The 20,846-nt window shown below is 38.3% G+C and overlaps 1 protein-coding gene across 1 annotated transcript in view; it reads left to right on the top strand.

Annotated features, from left to right (window-relative positions):
- Window positions 1–20,846, top strand: part of ZC3H12B (zinc finger CCCH-type containing 12B) — a 31,129-nt gene that overhangs the window by 4,282 nt on the left and 6,001 nt on the right. Inside the window, exons 2-5 of the mRNA XM_015626420.1 lie at window positions 16,284–17,049; window positions 19,120–19,259; window positions 19,967–20,201; window positions 20,289–20,395. Coding sequence (XP_015481906.1) covers window positions 16,448–17,049; window positions 19,120–19,259; window positions 19,967–20,201; window positions 20,289–20,395 — 1,084 coding nt within the window. The 5' untranslated portion in view covers window positions 16,284–16,447. The remainder of the gene's footprint in view (window positions 1–16,283; window positions 17,050–19,119; window positions 19,260–19,966; window positions 20,202–20,288; window positions 20,396–20,846) is intronic.

The following is a 20,846-nucleotide window of genomic DNA, read 5'->3' as shown; positions in this document are numbered from 1 at the left end:
TCTGGATGAGAATTTTGGTTAAAGGAACATTTTGTTTAGTCTGTCAGAGTAGTATTCTAAATATTCAATTACAAACTGAATTGGTGTAAGTTAAGATGATAAGATGCATCACATCCTTGATGTGTCTTTGATTTAGCTGCAATCACAACTTTTTTTTTCCCTTCACAGAGCATTAATGAGTCATTTATATCTGCAGAGTAGGTAGTACCAAATGGCCTCCTATCAGAATGTGGATTAGGAGAACTAGTGTATTCCTTTGGTCATAGATCCAAATAAATCATCTCAGTTTATAAGAAACTGCCCACAAATAAGATTTAGGAGTTACATGTCTGCTCTTATTTTATGTAATGTTGTCAACTGAAGTGTAAATGTTGCCTTAGTAGGGTCAGCAGTCCTCTTTTGAGTAGCAATAACACTAGCTGTAGTATTAGAAAGGGAAAACTGGTGGGAAAAGAGTACTATATATAATTGTTAGAACATCTGCTTTTAAATGTGTGTTTACTGTATAATTATTTTCCTTTTTTCCCCTGTCATATGAAATAATGATTAAATGCCTAATGCAATAGAAATACTCCATATCCTTCCCTTCAGAAGGCCTGTACTTTATACTTGTGCTCATCAGTACCTGTTCTTTCTAGGTTGGGTTAACTCCAAACAGGAGTCATGTAAGAAGGAACTAAAATGCTGCTTCCTCTGTTTATAATTCTGACTATGTCCATTCCGTCCCTTTGAATTAATTCTTACGAGTATGACAAAATTAATGAAGTTTGAGGCAAGGTGCTTAAATTTTATGCTACTTTTGCATTTCTCTTCAGTTCACACTTGATTTGTAGTTCACAGAATTATAGAATATACTGAGTTGGAAGGGGTCTACAAGGATCATCAAAGTCCAGCTCCTGGCCCTTCACCCCAAGAATCCTGTGTGCCTGAGAGCATTGTCAGAAGGCTCCTCCAGCTCTGAGGCTTGGTACCATGACCAGTGCACTGGAAGCCTGTTCCTCTGCCCAACCACCTCAGGGGGAAGAATCTCTTCCTAACAGCAAACCTAAACTTCCCCTGTTGACTCCTTCACAAGCGATTTCAAATTCTTTTTGTGATATGGTAGAGACAGCTTGCTTTTATGTATAGTCCAGTACATATATCAGAGATCACTGAAAATACTTGCTAAAGTAAATTTGGAGTACCTCAAACATTGCTGTAGTTTTTTAGGACAATTTTTCAGTTTAACAAAACTCCACAATATGCTAAGAGTGCAGTAAAAATGGATGCTTTCCTACCAAGTTTTCTATTCCATGGTGTTGTTTCTGTCATGTGGTTTGAGTTAAGTTGTGTAGTCATGATCAAAACAAAATGACTTCTTGTCAAGTTTAGATTTGGTAAAAGCTGTAAATTTGGGCCAAGGGATTAATTGCGTATGTGCACAGCAAAGAAAACATTGTTTTATTTAATATATTTTATTTTGGGATTTCAGAAATAGACATAATTTCTCCAACTTTTAGCTAATCAAAATGCTTGTTCTCATTTCCCTGGTGTCTGTTGGTAGGTTCATGTTTTTCTGTTCCTGGCATTTTCTAAAAGGTCTCTAGGTTAATTTCTGAACTCTTTATAAAAGGTGCCACAAATGTTTAGTCATACTCTTGTCAATTTTGCAGGGCCAACACCTGTTTGTGATGTACAAATCTACAATTTGTGCAGAGTTAGAAAAAGAAAATGAAGTTCTGAGCACCTTTTTTGAGGTCTTATTTCTGATGCAGCAAACTGCGCTGCTTTTCTATTTTGTTGCTTGCTTGTTATGGGGAGGTTGAGCATAGTAACATAGTAATTCAGTACAATTTCTGCTAAGCTGAATGAGGAAGTTTTCATCAAGGTCAGCCAAAAAAAAAACTAAATTTGAAACGTGTGCAACTCAGTTGCAAATATGGGATGTTCTTAAGATTGTTGGGTTGGAGTTTTTTTAAGTCGTGATCACTAGAAATGCAGTATTTAATCTAATTTTCCTGAAATAAAAAGACCATTGAAAGGCAGAGCTGTGCTCATTACTTTTTACAGCCTGGGAAGTAAGGACTGGCTCTTGAATCTAATTCAGCTGAATGTCTTGTCATTGCTGAAGGATACTGTCACTCTCTGATTCCTGTTCAATAATTCAGCCAAACACCAATAGCTTACATTCAGCAACCTTGAAAAGGAAAGTGAGAAACTTAAGTCCCTAGGGTGGTACTTGCACAATTACTTTCTTGCATGATAATGCTTAAATATATTTGTCTGTCATGATGGTTCTTTCTTGCCTTTGTGTTGCAGGGTGTTGTTCCCCTTTGCACAGGTGTAATTATTTTTTTGAGGTGCACTGTAAACTTGATCTGTGTTAAGAAACAAATAAATTCCTCAAAAAGTTCCCACCCAATCCCTTTTCCAGCTGTCACAAAATGAGCCCATCAGCTTCTTCATACTCTCGGGAGAGTCATGAACAAGTAGGTTCCAGTTAATTAGGTGTTTCAGTGAAGTGTCCAAGGCATGATTTCATGAATCCAGTTTTTCATACCCACTTAATGATACTCTCATGATGTTTGAAAATTCCTTGGTCTGTTAACTCAGGGGCTTACTTTACATAGTTGGCAGTGCTCTGCATTTCCATAGTTCTCAAACAGTTTTCATGACTTTTTTAAACTGAGCCAACTGTGGTAAAAGGATTTCAGGAACAGTGGGCTAGAACTTGGTGAGGAAGGAGAACAACCAAACTTTTAAGTGTTTGCAGCATTTGGGAAAGAAGAGCTCTATTTCACTTTTCTGAACTGATCTGTGAAATGTATCAAGTGATACACTGACAGAATTAGAAGTTACATGTATACATGGGCATATCTATCTATCTGTATTTATTTATGTATGCACATGGTGGGGTTTTTCCATCACTGTTCAGTGTAGACAAGAACTACAGTATAGGTTGTAGATCAGAAAGGTAAAGCCTAGTGGTATTTCTAAAGTAATTTCCACTTCTATATATTCTGGTGTATGAACTCCTGAAATTCAGCCCTCTCTGCACAACTCAGCTTTTCTTACTATTACAAGTGTTCCATCAGCATTTGTCAAGGAAGAACATCCCCGTCAGGGTTGGGTGGTGGTAACAATTACATTTATCTTAACTGGTGAGTCAACACTGAAAATCTTTCTTTGTCCTTTGCCTCTGTAATAGAAGAGTGCTAAGTCACATTCCTTATTGTTCTTCTCCAAAGATGGTTACAAGAGGGAGACAGATGCAGAAACAGAAATGGCAAATTTGTTTTTTCTTTTAAAATACTTTATCTGAATTGACTCAGAAAAGAGGAAGCTTCTAAATAAAATTTATTACTAACCATAGCTAGAAGACTATTTTTCAATTGCTGTTTCAATATTAATTTTAAGGACAAGGTATTCACTGCTGGTGTAACCAGCTAGTACTTCAGATTTAATGTATTAGTGTTTTATTTTAGAGAAACCATAATAAGAAAAAGTAAAATATTTTTCTTGACATTGTACCGAGTTTGACTTGATAAAAGACTATACAATACTAGACCTTTGATTTGTGTAAATTTAAGGTTTCTCTGTTCATCAAAATGACAGTGTTGAGACTTCCCAGGAATGTGTTGAGACTGACATTGCATAGTAAGATAAGAAAAAAAATTCATTAAACCGAATCAAAATGCTGTCATTTATATGGCTCTAATTATCAAGGGACTGAAAAGCCTGATCTGCCATTTTAACACTTCAGTTAAAAATGCTGCTTGACTTAGCACATATTCTGTGAATACTACTATACACGTCTCTAAATGTATAAATGAGCTGCGGATCTGTGCTCAGATCTTACTTTAGACCATATCTAATTTATTAGATTAAAAAGTACAAGAACTATTTGAACATGTATTCATTTTAAGCATCTTAAAATTAAAGTATTCCTTTCATATAAGCTTCCTCACTCCTCAGCAAGCACAATATTGTAAGCACTGTTAATGCCAAATATTTGCATCAAAATGCTTTTGATATATTTGCATCAGATGCTTTTAAAGCCTTCACTTGTTTTCCTTCACTTATATGTATTTTGGACTTTTTATGGAATCTATATCAGAATATATGTTCTATGTATCTTCACTGATTTGATGCTTACATCAGTGTTGTTTGCTAACTAAGGAAGCTCTTAGGACAGTTTTAATGAAACTGTATAAAATAGTTCTAAACTGTGACTACAAATTGTGAATATTGTAGTTTTCTAAAAACACCTAATTATGGAGTCACTTTAATTTCCAAATGGCCAAGTTAAATAGGAAAATATTCTAAAAAGCCAATTTTGTCCTATTTTTCTACAATCATGCAACATTTGATGCAACAAATGAAAATTAAATATGCTAAGCTACCACATTTGTTATATAGTGAAAATAATTCATTTTAAAGTTAAAAAAAAAAATAAATTGATGACAATAATTAATTCCTGTTAAACTGCAACATATTCATAATTATGATATGCATTATTATGATATGCACATGTAAACTGTAATGTATTCCTGTTACCTCTATTTTAAATAATCCTAAGTATGAAAATCTAGTAGTTCAAGGTGTGCATACAAGGCAAAGTGCTACTAGTCTCTAATGTCCTTTTTATTAAGGACAAGAGATAATTGCCTTTTGCCCGACCTGGAAATGAAACTTGAGATAATTTTAGTAAGGAAGTAATATAAAAGAGGATCTTTATTTGAAGGCCTTCAGAGGCTGTTATGGAAAGATGTCCACAAAAGCCCACCCCCACAGGGATGAGTACATTTTTATAGGTTTTAGGAAATTAGCATAATTGATAAAAAGCACCAATTAGGAGGACAAGTGATGATGCAACTCCCCCCCAGGTCAAGCCCCTTCTCTGGAGTCCCTCCCTTCAGCACTAGCTGTACTTTGTCCATGAGAATGGATCTGAAAGAGTTGTTCTCAGCCTTGATTCCCAGGAAGAACCAAGATAGCCCTGGAGCCTTGTACCTCCTGGTGTCACCCTGAAAACTCAGTTTTCTGAGCTTGCTGACATGGTTTTCTAAAGACTTTCCCAGGACAGTAACTGTGTACATAGATATGTGTACATTCTTTCTGATACATGTCTTTTGATGGACATCTCTCACGGCCAGTGCAGTTGGGAAGGTGTCCTGACCATCCAATACCTGGCTGTGGTCAGAAACCTATAAATTCTGAGAGAATAAATAAAGTGCTCTCTTCCTTTCACCACACCTCAAACTGTGTTCATGTGACCTATTTCATATCCAGCAGCAACATCCTGGGGCTTGGAGTTATGGAATTTGTTTTGTCTTTCTGGTTAAGGAAAGGCTACGGAAAAGTACTGGGAAAACTAGCTACTAATACAATAGCCTACAGAGCTACAAATATATGTGTGAAGAATATAGAGAACATTAAAAAAAAGGGCAAAACCTAAACAGCACCATTCCCTTCGTTTTTTTAGAGACTAATGACTCTTGTTTAGTCTCTACTCCATATTTAACTCCACTACTGGTTTATACAACCAGCTATCTTACAAGCTGTTATACAGATACCAACTATAGTTACAACTACTATGAATACTTTTTATCTAGGCTCAGTTTGGTAACCATGATGTGAATGTATTGAAGATACTCAAGATTCAGTGAGCTCTTTTGAGAGCTAGCTGGTATAGAATGGGTTTGCTTCCAAATTTCAACCAAATCCTTAGCAACTCTTTCACTCTGATCTGCATAAGAACAACAACCAGTGGTAATTACATGGTTAGTAGGAAATTAAGAGCCATTCTGTTTTGTTAATAGCCTTAATATGATTAAATATTATATTTGGCATCACAGTCCCAGGGACACAGGCCTGATCTTTATCCAGGGGCAAGACTTACCAGGCCAAATTTTCATATCCAACACCCCCCTGACAAGTTGTTCCTATGAAGAGTTTTTGGATACATTTTGGACTAGAGCTACACGCAAATTTTTAGGGCCAAATCTGAATCATGGTTATCAGCTGTGAAGATAAGAGGCACAAAAGAACAATTCAAGTCACATAATCTTGATTTGAATCAGTCTTTGTTTTCTGGTTGTTTCAGGAACAGACGTCTTCTTAACTCTGGGGCAGTGAATTCAGGGTTCTTTGTCAGCACCTGGTTTTGGTGAGGGTGATCAGAGCTTGGAATAGTCCTTTCAACTTAGCTTGAAGGTTACTGTTTTTCCATTTTACATACACTCAGTCTCCAGGCTGGAACAGATGGGCAGGTATGTCTGGATAACATGACGAATCTCTGGAGCTTCTGCGATGTGGAACTTAAAGCTGTTAAATACCTCAGCCAGTCAATTTTCCCCTCATATGGATTTCTCCCATAACATACACAATTTGGTATGTCCTGCCATGCAATATTTCATAAGGATTCATGTTGGCTCTGCCTTGATTGCATGCAGATTCTCAGCAAGGCTATAGGCAAGACTTGAACCCATGTCATAGATGTTTCTGACAAATATTACTAATCTGTGTTCTGAGGGTTCCATTCACAGACTTAGCTTTACTACTCATTTGGAATATTTAGGGAATTTACAGATCTCAAACAATTCCCAACATTTGACCAATTTCCCTGATCACTGGGGAACCAGCCCCAAACCTTTGGAATTATATGTTTGAGAAAAACTTTCACCACCTTCCTCAGTGTTAGTGTGACAGGGGTAAGTTTTAGATGTTCCACTAAAGGTGTGAACTAACACAAACACATTCCTGTTTCTTTCTTTGCTTGGTAACTCAGAAGAATCTATTTGTCAATAATCTCCAGAAAAATCTCCTGGCTCTGTTATTTTTAACACAACTCTTTTGCCCGTGTTTGGGTTGTTTCTGGTGTAATAGCCTGTTCACTTTCCTTGATTTCAGCCTTTGTGCCAGAAAACTGATGGTCCTTTGGATCACACTTTGGGGCAAACCTTGACAAATCGATTTCCTTCTGTGGAACCACTGTTAAGATGCCTTTTTTTGCAGCCCCTTTTACTATTTTATCAGCAAAATGATTCTTTAATTCAGGAGTTGTTTTCCATTTTGCTGAGCTTTGAAATGCATAAAAGCTGCTTCTCTACATTCCCAAATATTCTGTAGCAGTGCATGGATCTGTTAAGTGTTCAATTCTATTACCTTGAATAATTTGCCAGTCTTCTTTCCTTCCTGATGACTTTGCTCAGTTTTAGATCTTCCATTGATGTAATCAGTTCAGCCTTTTGTGATGATACATTTGATGGCAAGGCCTTTTCCCTGGTTACCTGGTTCGTGATTGTCACTGCATAACTTGTCACCTGTTTGCCATCTCTCATGGAGCTGCTCTCATCGTCATGCAGCTCCCAGTCTGGCACATCCTTCAGGTCTGGTCTGCTGGAATAGGCTTCCTCTACGGTTTGCAAACAGATACATTATCAGTTAGTGTTGGGAACAGAGACATACCAGCATTAACAGCAAACATTTTCAGAATAACATTAACCTGTTTCAGTAACACAGCATAGGGTACATGTCTCCAATGTTCACAGAACAAACTTACAGTGGGTTGCATGCAACTGTTGCATGTAGCAATTCTTGGCTGCTGATTGGATGCAGCAATTCTCAGTTGCTGACTTCTCCACTTCTCTAGTTCCTTTGCCAGCTGATTTCTTAATATAGTTGGGCTTGCTTTAAACCCTCTGGCAGCACTGTCTTGGTGAGCTGGCTCCTTTTTCCTTATTTCCTTCCATGTAATAGCAGAGTCCTTGGCCTTTCTTATTCACAATGATGTAGGAGAAGGTACTTTAAATTTTCAGTTCAGAAAACCATCCTAACTATTTGTTTTTCTCCTTTTTCAAAATTCCAGTGGATCCTTCCTAGGAGTTTGGCAAATACAGAAACTGATAAATCACCCGGAATTTTTCTAATTCATATTTTAAAGGTTGAAAGAAAGGCCTCATTTGTCTTACCACTCTGGCACTAAAAGCCCTTACAGTATCTTGTCTCAGTTTCCATACTAAGGTATTTGTTAACACAGGACTCTGCTTGCTTATAGCCTGGTTTAAGGGAGCCTGAAAAACAATTTCTTTTTCTTTGGACTCGGTGTTTCCCTCCTGAGTACTTCCCAGCACAAAGAGCGCTCGCTGCCCGCCGCACGGCCCGGGCACAGGCGCTCGATGCGGGCACACCCGCCCCGGGGCTGTGCCGCTGCTCACAGCGGCTCTCGGGTCTCTCTAAAACAAGCCTCGTTATTGTGGAAACTGCGGTAGAGTCATTCCTGCCCACAGAGGTGGCGCTTCCTGGAGGGACTCAACTCTGCCTTTTCCCCGTCTCCCGCAGCAGCAAAATCCGTGCTGCCCTCGGGGGTGAGGCTGCCGCCGACAGATTTCACACCCGCGGCCCCTCTGGGGCCGAGCCGGGCCGTGGCTGCGCAGCGGCGGCCCCGGTGCCGCTTGCCGGGGCCTCTCCCCCGCGCCATCACCATCCCGGCCGTCACCAGGGCAATCAATGTCAGGAGTCATCTCGGCTCCTGTCAGAGCCGCTGTCCCCTCTCTTGTGACACGGGGAGCGTGGCCGCCCCGCTCGCCGAGCCGTCCCGGGAGTCCGGGAGCCGCCCCTGCCCTAAAATCATGGAAAAAACTTTCCACAGATGCAACACAGGAAGGGGGGCGCTTCCCCCCTCCCCTGCAATGGTGCAAGCCCAGCTTTTTTCGCCGCTCCGCAAAACCTGTAGGAAATGGGAACTTCTCCCCCTCCTCCTTCCATCCTGTGGGAAGTGGGGACCCTTCTCCCTCATCTCATCAAGGAGCGGGCCTGGCCTCCCCCGGCCGCTCCGTCCCCAGGCCAATGCTCAGTTCAAAACCCCCGCGTGTTAAACACGAATTAAACTTTGCCGTTGTAATTTGCTTTTCTCCACCAATGAACAATAGCCAGAGGCAAACACACGCACGCCCCGCCTCCCCCCCAGCCGAATTTGGGCTCGTTGGAAAAGCGGAGAAAGGAAAAAAAAACCTGAAAAACCAGTGCAAAAGCAAATTCCCCCTCCACCAAGCCTGGTCGTCCTGGGATTGCAAGCAATTACTGATCTTGAACAGATACACAACAGACACAGATACGAACTACACACTACACAACAAAAAGCTATCTTTATATTACCTCCTGCGGGATCTTGGAGCCGTGGTGTCTCATCCTCTGGCTGCTGCCCGGAATTCTCAAGATTGCCAGCAGGAAAGAATTCCTTGCAGGATGTTCTCGGTCCGGAGGAACCATACCAGGTTCTCCCATCCTGTCTGGATTTGCCAGAATAACTTTTGCCCTTTGCCCAGCCTGGAAATGAAACTCGTGATAATTTTAGTAAGGAGGTAATATAAAAGGGGATCTTTATTTGAAGGCCTTCAGAGGCTGTTATGGAAAGATGTCCACAAAAGCCCACCCCCACAGGGATGAGTACATTTTTATAGGTTTTAGGAAATTAGCATAATTGATAAAAAGCACCAATTAGGAGGGCAAGTGATGATGCAGCTCCCCCCCAGGTCAAGCCCCTTCTCTGGAGTCCCTCCCTTCAGCACTAGCTGTACTTTGTCCATGAGAATGGATCTGAAAGAGTTGTTCTCAGCCTTGATTCCCAGGAAGAACCAAGACAGCCCTGGAGCCTTGTACCTCCTGGGGCTTGGAGCTCTGGAATTTGTTTTGTCTTTCTGGTTAAGGAAAGGCTATGGAAAAGTACTGGGAAAACTAGCCACTAATACAATAGCCTACAGAGCTACAAATATATGTGTGAAGTATACAGAGAACATTAAAAAAAGGGCAAAACCTAAATGGCACCAATAATGTCATGCAGCACAACTCTTCCAATTTTTTAATCTGTTCTGAAGTACCCAAATGTTAATTTTAGAATATTTCTGCTTTTCTTCAGTTGTAAATCTGTCCCAGCAGATGTGTACCACCTAAGTGTATAATTAGAATGAGAAAAAGTTCCCATTTTTATTTGTGACTCATATTTGACCACTTTCTTAGTAGATGAAATAGTTTACTACCTCAGAAAATATTCAAAGCAGCAGGCAGCAATGTGTAATATCTGTGCTGCTTCTGAGATAAGGATACAACAAGATAGTTGTATCTTCAATGCCATGAAAACACTCATGTTGAACTGTGTTACCTTCTTCATAAGCAGTGAAAAAATGCCACTTTCAAAATCAAGGGCTTATTCAAAATCCAGGGCCATGTATGCATCTTGAGCTGCTCCTGGTCTGTGTCCTGACAGTAACTGCTGCCTGACAAATACTATTCTATCGCATTCCTGAAAACAACGGGGGAGGCCTGTGCAATGCATTTTGGTGCTGGTTGGTTTGTTGGGATTTTGTGTATGTGTACTGCAGGCTTGAATCACAATGCCTTTAAAATGCCAGTCAGTCATGTGTTGGGGAAGTTCTTAAAGCTCAGAAAAATGTACTTGGAAGTGCTTTAGAGTTCTTTAGAGTAACCACTGGTCTGTGCTGCAGCACACTACAATGCTGGACGTCTTGTTGATTGTAGTGTCCATGAACACTATTTAAAATAATTTTTTAAGTCTCTTTGTCTCTACCTATTTATGTTGTTTCCATGGGTTTAGACTCTTCTGACAATAGTTGGTGTGTGTCTAACAAGGAAGTTGTCAGCTTTCTGTTAGTAGGCTTATACACTGTCTACTCTTCAATCATAAGGCATAGCTGTTGATGCATCGTATGCCAGCCTGATCAATTGTTTGGTTGTGAAGGTGATAGATTTGGTTTCATTTGTAGAACAAGAAACCTGGGACCATGATAAGTTCACCCAATTGCTGTTAAGGTCTGTGTTGCTCTTCCTGTCAGAACAGATGACATGAAAATGAGTTTGGGTAGATGTGTTTGTGTACTTCAGTCAGCTTCTGATTGCATAGAAACAGCCACGGTAATCAAAGGCTTGGCTGTTGTTTGGAACGGCCTCCTTCCAGAAAGATACCTCTTCCTTCTACACATAGGTGCATGCTAATGATAAGTTAGTGAAATGAAGAGTACAGAGACACACTAAGACATTAAAGTTAATGCTGAAGCCATGGAGGGAATAACTTAATTTTCTTAATAAAAAACACCCCCTTTTTTTAATATGATTGTCAAGTTGTTTATTTTGTTTAATTTGGTTTATTGAGACAGTTTAAAAAATACAAAAGGAGAAATCTGCAGTATTTATTCCCTACTGTGCATGTGGAACTCTCCTAGATCTTACCATTTCACATGTCATTTTTGAGTTATTTTTGGGGGGGGAGACTTATTTAAAAAAAACCCCCACTGATTAGCTACATGTATCTCAAAAGCACACAAGGGAAAACAAATGAACTATCCCTCCTTAAAATAAATAGTATAGAATCATTATTAAGTATTTCTTATCCAGGTGAGAGAGATATTAAAGAAAATACGTGAGTTGGGGTTCTTTGTTTTGTTTTAATTTTGCATTTTAGTATCTGCAGTGACAGAATAAAAGTAAAAATGTTTAAATGTTGGTGAAAGGAGTTGATAAAATGTTTCATTTAAAGGTTGTTCTTCAAAGTAGATGTGTTTTTAATATATTTGCACCTTTGAAGGGCATGGCTCAGAGCACACTGAGATAATGGAAAGGCAGTGCCATAAGGGACCAAAAGAATCTGTTCAATCCATTCTTTTACTTGAGTTTCTGTTGGTCCTGCTGAAATGAACAGGCTTAGAATAGACTATTTCTAGCACCAGCTCTTTAATAGTCATTGTCATTTGAATAGTGATTGTTGAATAATTTGAAAGTGTTTTCATTTATATTATAGTACTTTATTGCTGTGTAGATATTTTCTTTCTGTTTTAATACCAGCAGGTATAAGTTGAGGAGATGCTTTCAGTTTAGCCCCTTATGAACAAAATATACATGATTTTGTCTGACTCTTTTTTCTGAATCACATTATCAGTTCTACTAGTTGCTCATGACTGTGCTGAAAGAGGTGTTTAGGAAGAAAACTTGGTTGGTTGCTTAGCAGCAAGCATTATGAGAATTAAAATTTTAAAGTTGCAGTGTCTGTGTTTTTGAGTTGCAATAGCTTTAAATTAGAAATTCGTAGTAGCTTTCTTTTCTTTCCTTTAAGTGTGTGTTCATATTTGGCTGTCCTTGGGGAGAATGTAATGCATAATAAACAAATTCTGAAATTTCAGTGAGAAAACGTTGCTGTTCATTATCTGCAAGATGAGGTTTGATTCTATCTTTGAAAATATTTTCTGATTTGTTTCTCTATTTTGTAGTTACCAGCAAAATCGAGCATGACTCAAATTATTTATGTTTTTAAATTTTTAGTCTGAGTTTGGTTGTAAGAGGATTTAAAAAAAATTTAATTTAACCCACTGTGATAATTCCTTAGTACATCTATATTAGTTTTAAAAAATATTCATTATAAACAGTAAGAGAAAAAAAAAAGGTGGAATATTATTCACAAGGGTAGTTCTATTAACTGATAATTTGTAAGTTTTTTTCCCTCCATAAACTCCCTTAGTGTGCCCACAAAAGTACTGCATTCTAATGATGTCTTGACAAACAGTACCAAACTTTTCCATGTGTTTTTATTGATATTCCAGCCTGTTTTCATAATTCTAGATTGTATATTCATTGTGCAAGGGACTGGATGGTCAGAATAGGCTTGCAGCTGGTAGAGATCCCTAGGTACAACTGTACTACCACTAGTAAATAATTTAGATCAGAAAGGAAAGAAATTCTGTGTTATTGTCAGTACTCTGCAAGATGATGTTTGAATTTCTGAGAAGTACAGTGTGGAAAAACAAATAAACAAACAAACTATACTGTTGTTGCTTCTGGGTTGTTTGTTTTTTTTTTTTTTTTCAGTCTAAATGCCAGTGAGTTAATTGCATAAATATGTTCCTGCTGACTGGAAATACCCTTGGAGATGTGGCTATAATTGTGCTGGTTGTTTTCACATGTATCAGAGGAATTATGGCATTTGTCACTGAAAGTGGGAAACAGGAGAAATATTAATAACTAGGAGTTGTTTTAATTTGGGTGTGGAAAACACAAACTACCAAGTAGTCTTTCATGAAAAAAAAGTTTTCTGTTTTTGCACATATTTTCTTTCAGACTGTATACATACAAATTATGTATATTACATGCAGACTATCACTTCTCTTTTTTTTGTAGAAAATTTAGTGGTGATTTGGCCAATTAAAAAAATTAAGCCATGAAGTCATTGTTAGAGAAGAAAATGATTACATATAGCTGTAGCTGAAATTTGAAGATCTAAGGGCACTGAATTAAATGTGTGCTCTGTACAGTTACTAGAAACAAAGATAGGCTTTAAACTCAGTAACAAGGGTACATTTTTTCATATGTTGAGTTCTTTACATTGTAGTTTTGCATTTTGCACTTTATAAATATTTTTTTCAAATAAGGCTAAAATTGCAGTGTTTGGGCCCAACATGGTCTTTGGGAAATGCGTGTAATATTAATGTAATATTATATTTTTTATATTTAAGAACTGCAGTATAATTTTTTGTGTGTATCAAGCTTTCTGTTTGAAATTTTCTCACCTCTTATTTATTATGATGCTAGAATATAATTTGATTGTCTTCTCAGTCACAGTTCGTTCACTTGTATGGAAAACATTGTAAAGAAAGACTTGTTAAAAATTACCTGAAGAAGTCCAAGTAGCAGAAATGTAGATATTTATCTACACATAGTAATAAAAATGCATCTTTCCTGACATGTTTGTAATAAACTGATACAGTGTGTGATAAAAACTCATCTTCAGAACCACAAAGGACCTTGGGATTACAAAGGCCAGCACAAGAACTCCAGTAACACAGAGGAATGGTGACCCAGACACGCTTCTCTGGGGGCTGTCACAGAGAGCCACCAGCCCTTTGCTGTGGGGTGACACCCATCACCATGAGCCTGGGGCTACCTGCTCCATCTCACAGACACAGGGAGTGTGGGACACAAGGAAAAAGTGTTTTGTGGTTGATTATTGCTTGGACAGGCTGGGGAAGCATCAAGGGCATTGTAGGGGTCAGGGGAGAGAATGGAGGTTGCAGCATGATAAGTTTAATGAAAGCCAAATTCTTGTGACATTGTGCTTAGAGAGATGACAACTGGGGAAGAAGAATGGAGCTCTTTAAACTTGGATGAACAGAATCATGCTGTTCTTTGTCCAGTGCCAAAGCAGTACAGTCTCGGTAATTTGAAAAAAATCAGTCTTGCCACATGTATTGTAGAGCATTCTTTCATTGCAATATTTTGTAAGCTGCGGGTGCAGTGTGCTGATAACCTTGTTTTTTAACCTTCTTTTACAATAATTTTTATATTTTTTTTTTTATTGGCAAGGTACAAGGTTATGTATGAGACCTAATTAAATACCCAGTCCAGGTTAAGCTATTAATACATCTATGTTGGCAAGTACTTGGGTTGTAAATACACTGCTATTAGTGCTGTGTGAGAGAAAAATCATGTAGAATGAAAATAGAGGGTACTGTAAAAATAATTAAGTATTAAGGGAGATACTCTTTGAATAAATAACATGAAAGAACAGCAGTTTTTAAGTCTAGCTTAAACCTAACTAATCAAGACTGGAATTGCCGTTCAAACACAAGGAAACTGTTTTTATTCCATATAGCATGAAGGACTTAGACTATCACAGAATCCTTTAGGTTGGAAAAATCCTCCAGGATCATTGAGTTCCCACCTTGTCAAATAGACCAGAGCACTGAGTGCCATGTCTGATTGTTTTCTGAACACCTCCATGCGTTGTGACTCCACTGCCTCCCTGGACAGTCAAATCCAATGCTTGACAACCCTTTCTGTGTTGAAATTCTTCCTGATGTCTGATCTAAACCTTCCCTGGCACAGCTTGAGGCCATTTCCTCTTGTCCTATTGCTGGTTGCTTGGGAGAAAAGACTGATCCCCACCTGGCTACAGCCTTCTTTCAGGCAGCTGTAGAGAGTCATAAGGTGTCCTGTGACCTTCCTTCTCTCCAGGCTGACAAAATATAAATATAATAAGAATATATGAAAATGTGAAAAAGTATGGCTCTTCTTTATTAAAAAATAGTGTTGATTCGCTCAAAACTTGACCTTTTAGGGTTTTTATTTAGGTACAAGTGATTAACATTTTCCTAAGGAAATTAGGCTTCTGAGCAGCTGTCTCTGCATGTGTGTACATTTTTGTTTGCATAAATTGGAGTGCCATCTGGTAGAATGTTACTGCATGTTTATGGTAATTATATATTACTGTATAAAGGTTTTGCAGGTTAATAATCTTAGTTTCTCTTTGAGACAATTTTAGGGGGTTTGGTTGTTGTTAGGCCAATATGGACCTGTCTCAGAGATCCTTTGACATTTTTATGGTTTTGCTTATCAAATTTTATCACTCTTTGGTTGTTCTCTGAAATATTCCCATAGACAATAGAAACCCACCAGTTAATGTAGGGAAATATTTAAGAAAGAAACCTTTCTAAGACTTAGTAGCAGAGCTTTGAACTAAATTCATCAGGGGAAGGGATGTGCTTCTGAGTGTCAGAGAGGAACCAAGAAACACCAGCACTCTAGGAAGCAGCAGGGAAACACCTGTAAATTGTCCCAAAGAAATTAGGGATGACCTCTCACAAATGGTGAAGAGGCCATTTTATGATTCTGTGAGTGGTATAATAGGTGCTGTTATTTTCTGCATCTTGTTACCTAAAACCAAAAGGATGTGTGAACTTAAAATGAATAAGCTTTGACTTACATGCACACTGGTGATGCTTTTAGTTTTCTTTTGTGCATTTTATTATTTTGTTAATTTTCTCTTTTGTTTTCCAGAAGATACTTTTGCTAGGTAAACTTGTTGGTTCTGATAATAAATCCTTACTGAAAGAGGCTGAAACGGTTTGTGTGAAATTTTATGCATACTGGAACACTGCAGAGTTGTTCCTAGTGTAGACAGGCTGTTCCTGCAGTAGAAGACAGGTTACTAGTGGAAATGGTGGCTCACCATTTTCTGTTTTATTATCTTTAAATATTACTGAGATAACCATTCATTCCAGCTCTATGTTTATTGTGTGGGAATTGTCCTTTTTTCTGTAGGTAGAGTAACTGAGGGAGGGAAAGCAACTTTTATTTGTGATTACAGAGACAGTGTAATTATATGCTTTATTATAATCAGTTTACATAGAAATGTGAATGACTGGGGACATCTACTGACTTGTAAACAAAATCATTGTAATTGAATATTTTGCAGAATTGATCAAAACCTAATTTTTAATTTTTTTCTTTTTTTTTTTAAGGAACTTCATGTTGGTGTTGCTTATGCCAGAATATAGTAAGCAAGGCAAATTAGCTCCAGCCTTGTGTAAAATTTTAATTGGCCAACATGATGCAATTGAGTATGAATTCCTGGTGGCTTTGGAAATGAAAGAGAACTGAGCGCTCTGGCTGGAAGTTGAACGTGATGACGGCCTGGTCTATGGTAGGGAAGCTGAAAATGGAGAAGAGGCACTCCAGAGAAGACAGAAATGTGGAACAAGATGCGGGGGAATGCAGTGCTGAATCTGAGGAATGGACGAGCTCAGAAAGTGAGCCTGAGCAACCATACTTCAGAAGCAGTACTCAGTGGAGAGAAAAGGAGGTTTCCACCAAACCGCATCGGCCGCTCTGCCGGTCCCCATGTCTGGATCGCCCAAGTTTTTCACAGAGCAGTATCACACAAGACTTGAAGCTAGATGAATGCAAAACAAATTTGGACAAGGAATACCAAGCTAAAATGGATTTTGCTTTAAAGCTTGGGTATGCAGGAGATCAGATCCAGGCTGTACTGAATAAGTTGGGAGCAGATGCGCTCATCAATGATGTTCTAGCAGAGCTTGTGAGACTTGGCAACAAAAGTGAATCAGAGGGACAAAGCACTGCCAGCAGTACCACTGGTACTCTGGTGCCAAGAGGCCCTTGCCCAAAGGAAATAGCAAGCCCTGAATTGTCACTGGAAGATGAAGTGGTGGATAACAGTGATAACTTGAGGCCAATTGTCATTGATGGAAGCAATGTCGCTATGAGGTGGGTCTCCCTGTCACCTTTCAAAAATATTTGAAAATAATTAATCACTAAAACATTTAAGAAAAAAGCCAATATTGATGGCAAAGTAATTTTAAGTCATGTAGACTATTGCACTGATAATATGTCTATTTTATGGACTTTTCAGGCTAGGCTTTTAATTATGCTGTTACTCATTTATACGTAATCCATATTCCAGTTCCCCTGCCCTCATTTTAAATCCAAGTTCTCACCTCAATTCTTTTGTTCAAACAGTCTATTGTAGTGTGCTTTACTAGATGAGTTTAGAATTTTGAAGTCCTTGAAAAATACTGAAAATTGTTTCTGGGCATTAAAGGAAAGTAACCATATAGTGTAGGAAAACTTGGTTCATTCTAAAGTGACACGCAGTGTATGGTAATGAAATACAGTGAATTAATGGTATTTGAGCTCTGATGATTGAGCCTGCTCAGTATTCAAAAGCAATTTAGCTGTGTCAGAACAGGGATAATGCAAACCTGCTGACCTGCACAGCTATGCTGCTTGCCCCACCTCGAGTACTGAGTGCAGTTTTGGGCATCCAAAGGGGAGCCACAAGGATGGGGGAGGGTCTGGAGGGGAAGACTTTGAGGAGTGGCTGAAGTCACTTGGTTTGTTCAGCCTGGAGAAGGAGAGACCGAGGTCAGACCTCATTGTGGCATCTTCATGGGGGGAAGCAGAGAGGCAGGTACCAATCTCTTCACTCTCGTGACCACTGACAGGACTCAAGAAAATGGCAGGAAGCTGAGTCAGGGGAAGTTTAGGCTAGATATTAAGAAAAGGTTTTTCACCCCAGGGGGTGGTTGAGCACTGGAACAGGCTCCCAGGACAGTGGTCACAGCATCCAGCCCTTTCAACTTCAAGAAATGTTTGCACAGCACGCTCAGGCACATGGTGGGATTCTTGGGGTGTCCTGCATGGGGCCAGGAGTTGGATTTTGATGGTCCTTGTGGGTCCCTTCTGACTCAGGATATTCTATATACACTTGGCTGCTTAGATCAACACTAACCCAAGAGATACCTGTCCCATACCACTTTTGAACATCTGTAGAGTACAGAGTTCACCTAGCCAATTATTTGTTTATCATTGAGTTAGTATGGGTTTTTTATGAGGGAGTTACTTAAATTCTGTTTAGTGATCAGTGATACCAAGATTTCTTCGGGTAGTGTTCATACAATAGACTTAGTATCAGTCTTCTGCTCTAAAAGAACTTGTGATATGTTTATTAAGTTTATTAAAAAAATTCGTGTTTTTATAGGTGTATTGAGTATGCTGACTTTTCAAATACACAAACCCTTCAAATCCTGTAACAATATTTTATATACAGATTTTTCCAGTGTCATGTTGGGGTTACATCAATCCATAAGATGTTTCTGTAAAGAAATCTTGTTTTCTATCAAACCTCTTAAAAATTTCTCCTTTCCCTTGCAGAAATTTCTTGGGCCTTTTTTAAAATTAAGCTCTTTTATTTGAATTGTGTGCTGTCTTAGAGACTCCTTTGTGTCAGAAAACAAATTTTTTATGGGGATGGGACTTAAACAACTTAGACACAACTATTTCTTTCCTATAAAAAGTTCTAACAAAAATGCAGAACATTTAGTATCAAAGGAAAAGATTTTATTAATATAGATGTTTAAAAGCACTGATCACCCATGGCAGTCAGCATTGTTCATTCCTTTTTGTGCTTGCATTTTATAGTGCTACTTAAGGTGAGCTCAGTTGTCGGGGAAGGTGATATTTTTCATTAGGTCAGCTAATAAAATGAAGAAAACTGAAAACCTTCATGTTTACTTGCTTTTTCTCTGGAGACAGTGAAATGTCACCATTTATGGACTTTTTAAGTAGCAGGGGTGCTGTAATCTGATGGCTGAATAGCTCTGTTCAGTTGTCTTTTTCCATGTAAAGGGGCCTAATAAAACTTTACAGACTTTGTTTTCCTTATATCGTTTGACCATAGCAGCTTTAGAAGAAAAAAACAACCAAACCACCACAACAAAACCCAAAACCAAATGTAACTTCTGTCCTTGCTGTTTCTAAATCTTGCATGTTCTTCAGCCATGGGAACAAAGAAGGATTTTCCTGCCGGGGAATTCAACTAGCTGTTGATTGGTTTCTGGAAAAAGGACATAAAGATATCACTGTGTTTGTACCTGCATGGAGAAAAGAACAGTCTCGACCTGATGCACCAATTACAGGTAACATCAAGATTTTCTTCAACCACTTGGTTAAAAATGAAAAGAAATTATTGTCGTGTTTCTGATGGGTCCCAGTACTGGGCTGTGGATGTGGTGATGATGTTGCAGTCAGCTGTTTGTTTGAAAACCGAACAGTTTCACTGGTGAGGAAACAAGCATTTAAATATCTGCATGTGTAAACAATGTTGTGTGTTTCTTAACATTATTAGATGGTTTCAACGCCTTTGAGAAGCAGTAGTTGAAATTTTCCCATTCACAAACATTGTTGAGCATACAGGAACTGAGCCTTATTTGCTGGGTGAATATAAAATAAGTGGTAACAGGCCAGGGACTCAGTAGGATTATCTTGAACACTGAAAAGGCAGCATGTGTTTTGACCCATAGAAAGTCCTTGCATTTTAGTCTAGGCTAAGAAGACTATTGTAATACAGTAACACCTGAGTTCCTGACGTGTTCAGGAAGACTGAGTAAAGGTACATGGCTACAGAGTGGTTATGAAGTTCAAATATTGAATATTTACTCAGTGCTTTGAAACCTCAGAAATAAAATCCACATCTAGGTGTTTTTTAATCATAATGAGGACTGTGTATGAATATAATTGCAAGATACTTTGTCGGATGAAAAAGGCAATATTTTCATAATACAAAGGTTGCATTTCTTTCTTTTAAAACTTTTTAAAAAGCTGCTCAACTAAAATTTTTTTACAGATCAAGAAATCTTACGTAAATTGGAGAAAGAAAAAATTCTTGTTTTCACCCCATCTCGAAGAGTTCAGGGAAGAAGAGTAGTTTGCTATGATGACCGATTCATTGTAAAACTTGCTTTTGACTCGGATGGCATCATCGTGTCAAACGATAACTATCGGGATCTTCAAAATGAAAAACCAGAATGGAAGAAGTTCATAGAGGAGCGGCTGCTAATGTACTCTTTTGTGAATGACAAGTATGGGTTTTTTCTTCAAAAGTAAATGAATTTACTAATCCAGCATTCTCAGGAAAAACTGATCATGTTTCATTTCTTTCCCCTTAGATTTATGCCTCCAGATGATCCTTTAGGACGCCATGGTCCAAGCCTTGAAAATTTCTTAAGGAAAAGGCCAGTTATTCCTGAACATAAGAAACAACCGTGTCCTTATGGTAAGTGCTCAAATCAGATTAATTTGTTGAATTTAAAGGTAGGTGAAGCAAGCAATTAACATCTTGTCATTAGAAGAACAAAAAAAAGTACCACTTTTCATGTTGCCATCCAAGCACAATGTCCACTTTTATACCCTTCATAAACATATTTATAAAAGTGTAGCAGAAAATTAAGGATTGCCAGATAAATCTTGTGGATAATACAGCTTTTTGCTTTTTTTTCTTTCTGGTTTGTATTCGAGGGAGGAGATTAGTAATTAGTAAAACTGCGTTAAAGCTGATTTGTTTTATATAGCACTGTGTAAGTTGTCATTATTGAAATCATGAGCCAGTAGAAGAAACATGGCATGGGTACAGGCAGCAGTCTGTGACTGCCTATATGTATCAAGTACATCATTATTCCTTAGGGGTTTAATATAGAAATACTTCTATTGAAAAAATGGTGAAAAAT

This window comes from Parus major, chromosome 4A, assembly GCF_001522545.3.
Source record: "Parus major isolate Abel chromosome 4A, Parus_major1.1, whole genome shotgun sequence".
NCBI classification, from domain to species: Eukaryota; Metazoa; Chordata; class Aves; order Passeriformes; family Paridae; genus Parus; species Parus major.
The sequence above is the reverse complement of the archived record's forward strand: the minus strand, read 5'-3'. Positions and strand labels throughout refer to the sequence as shown.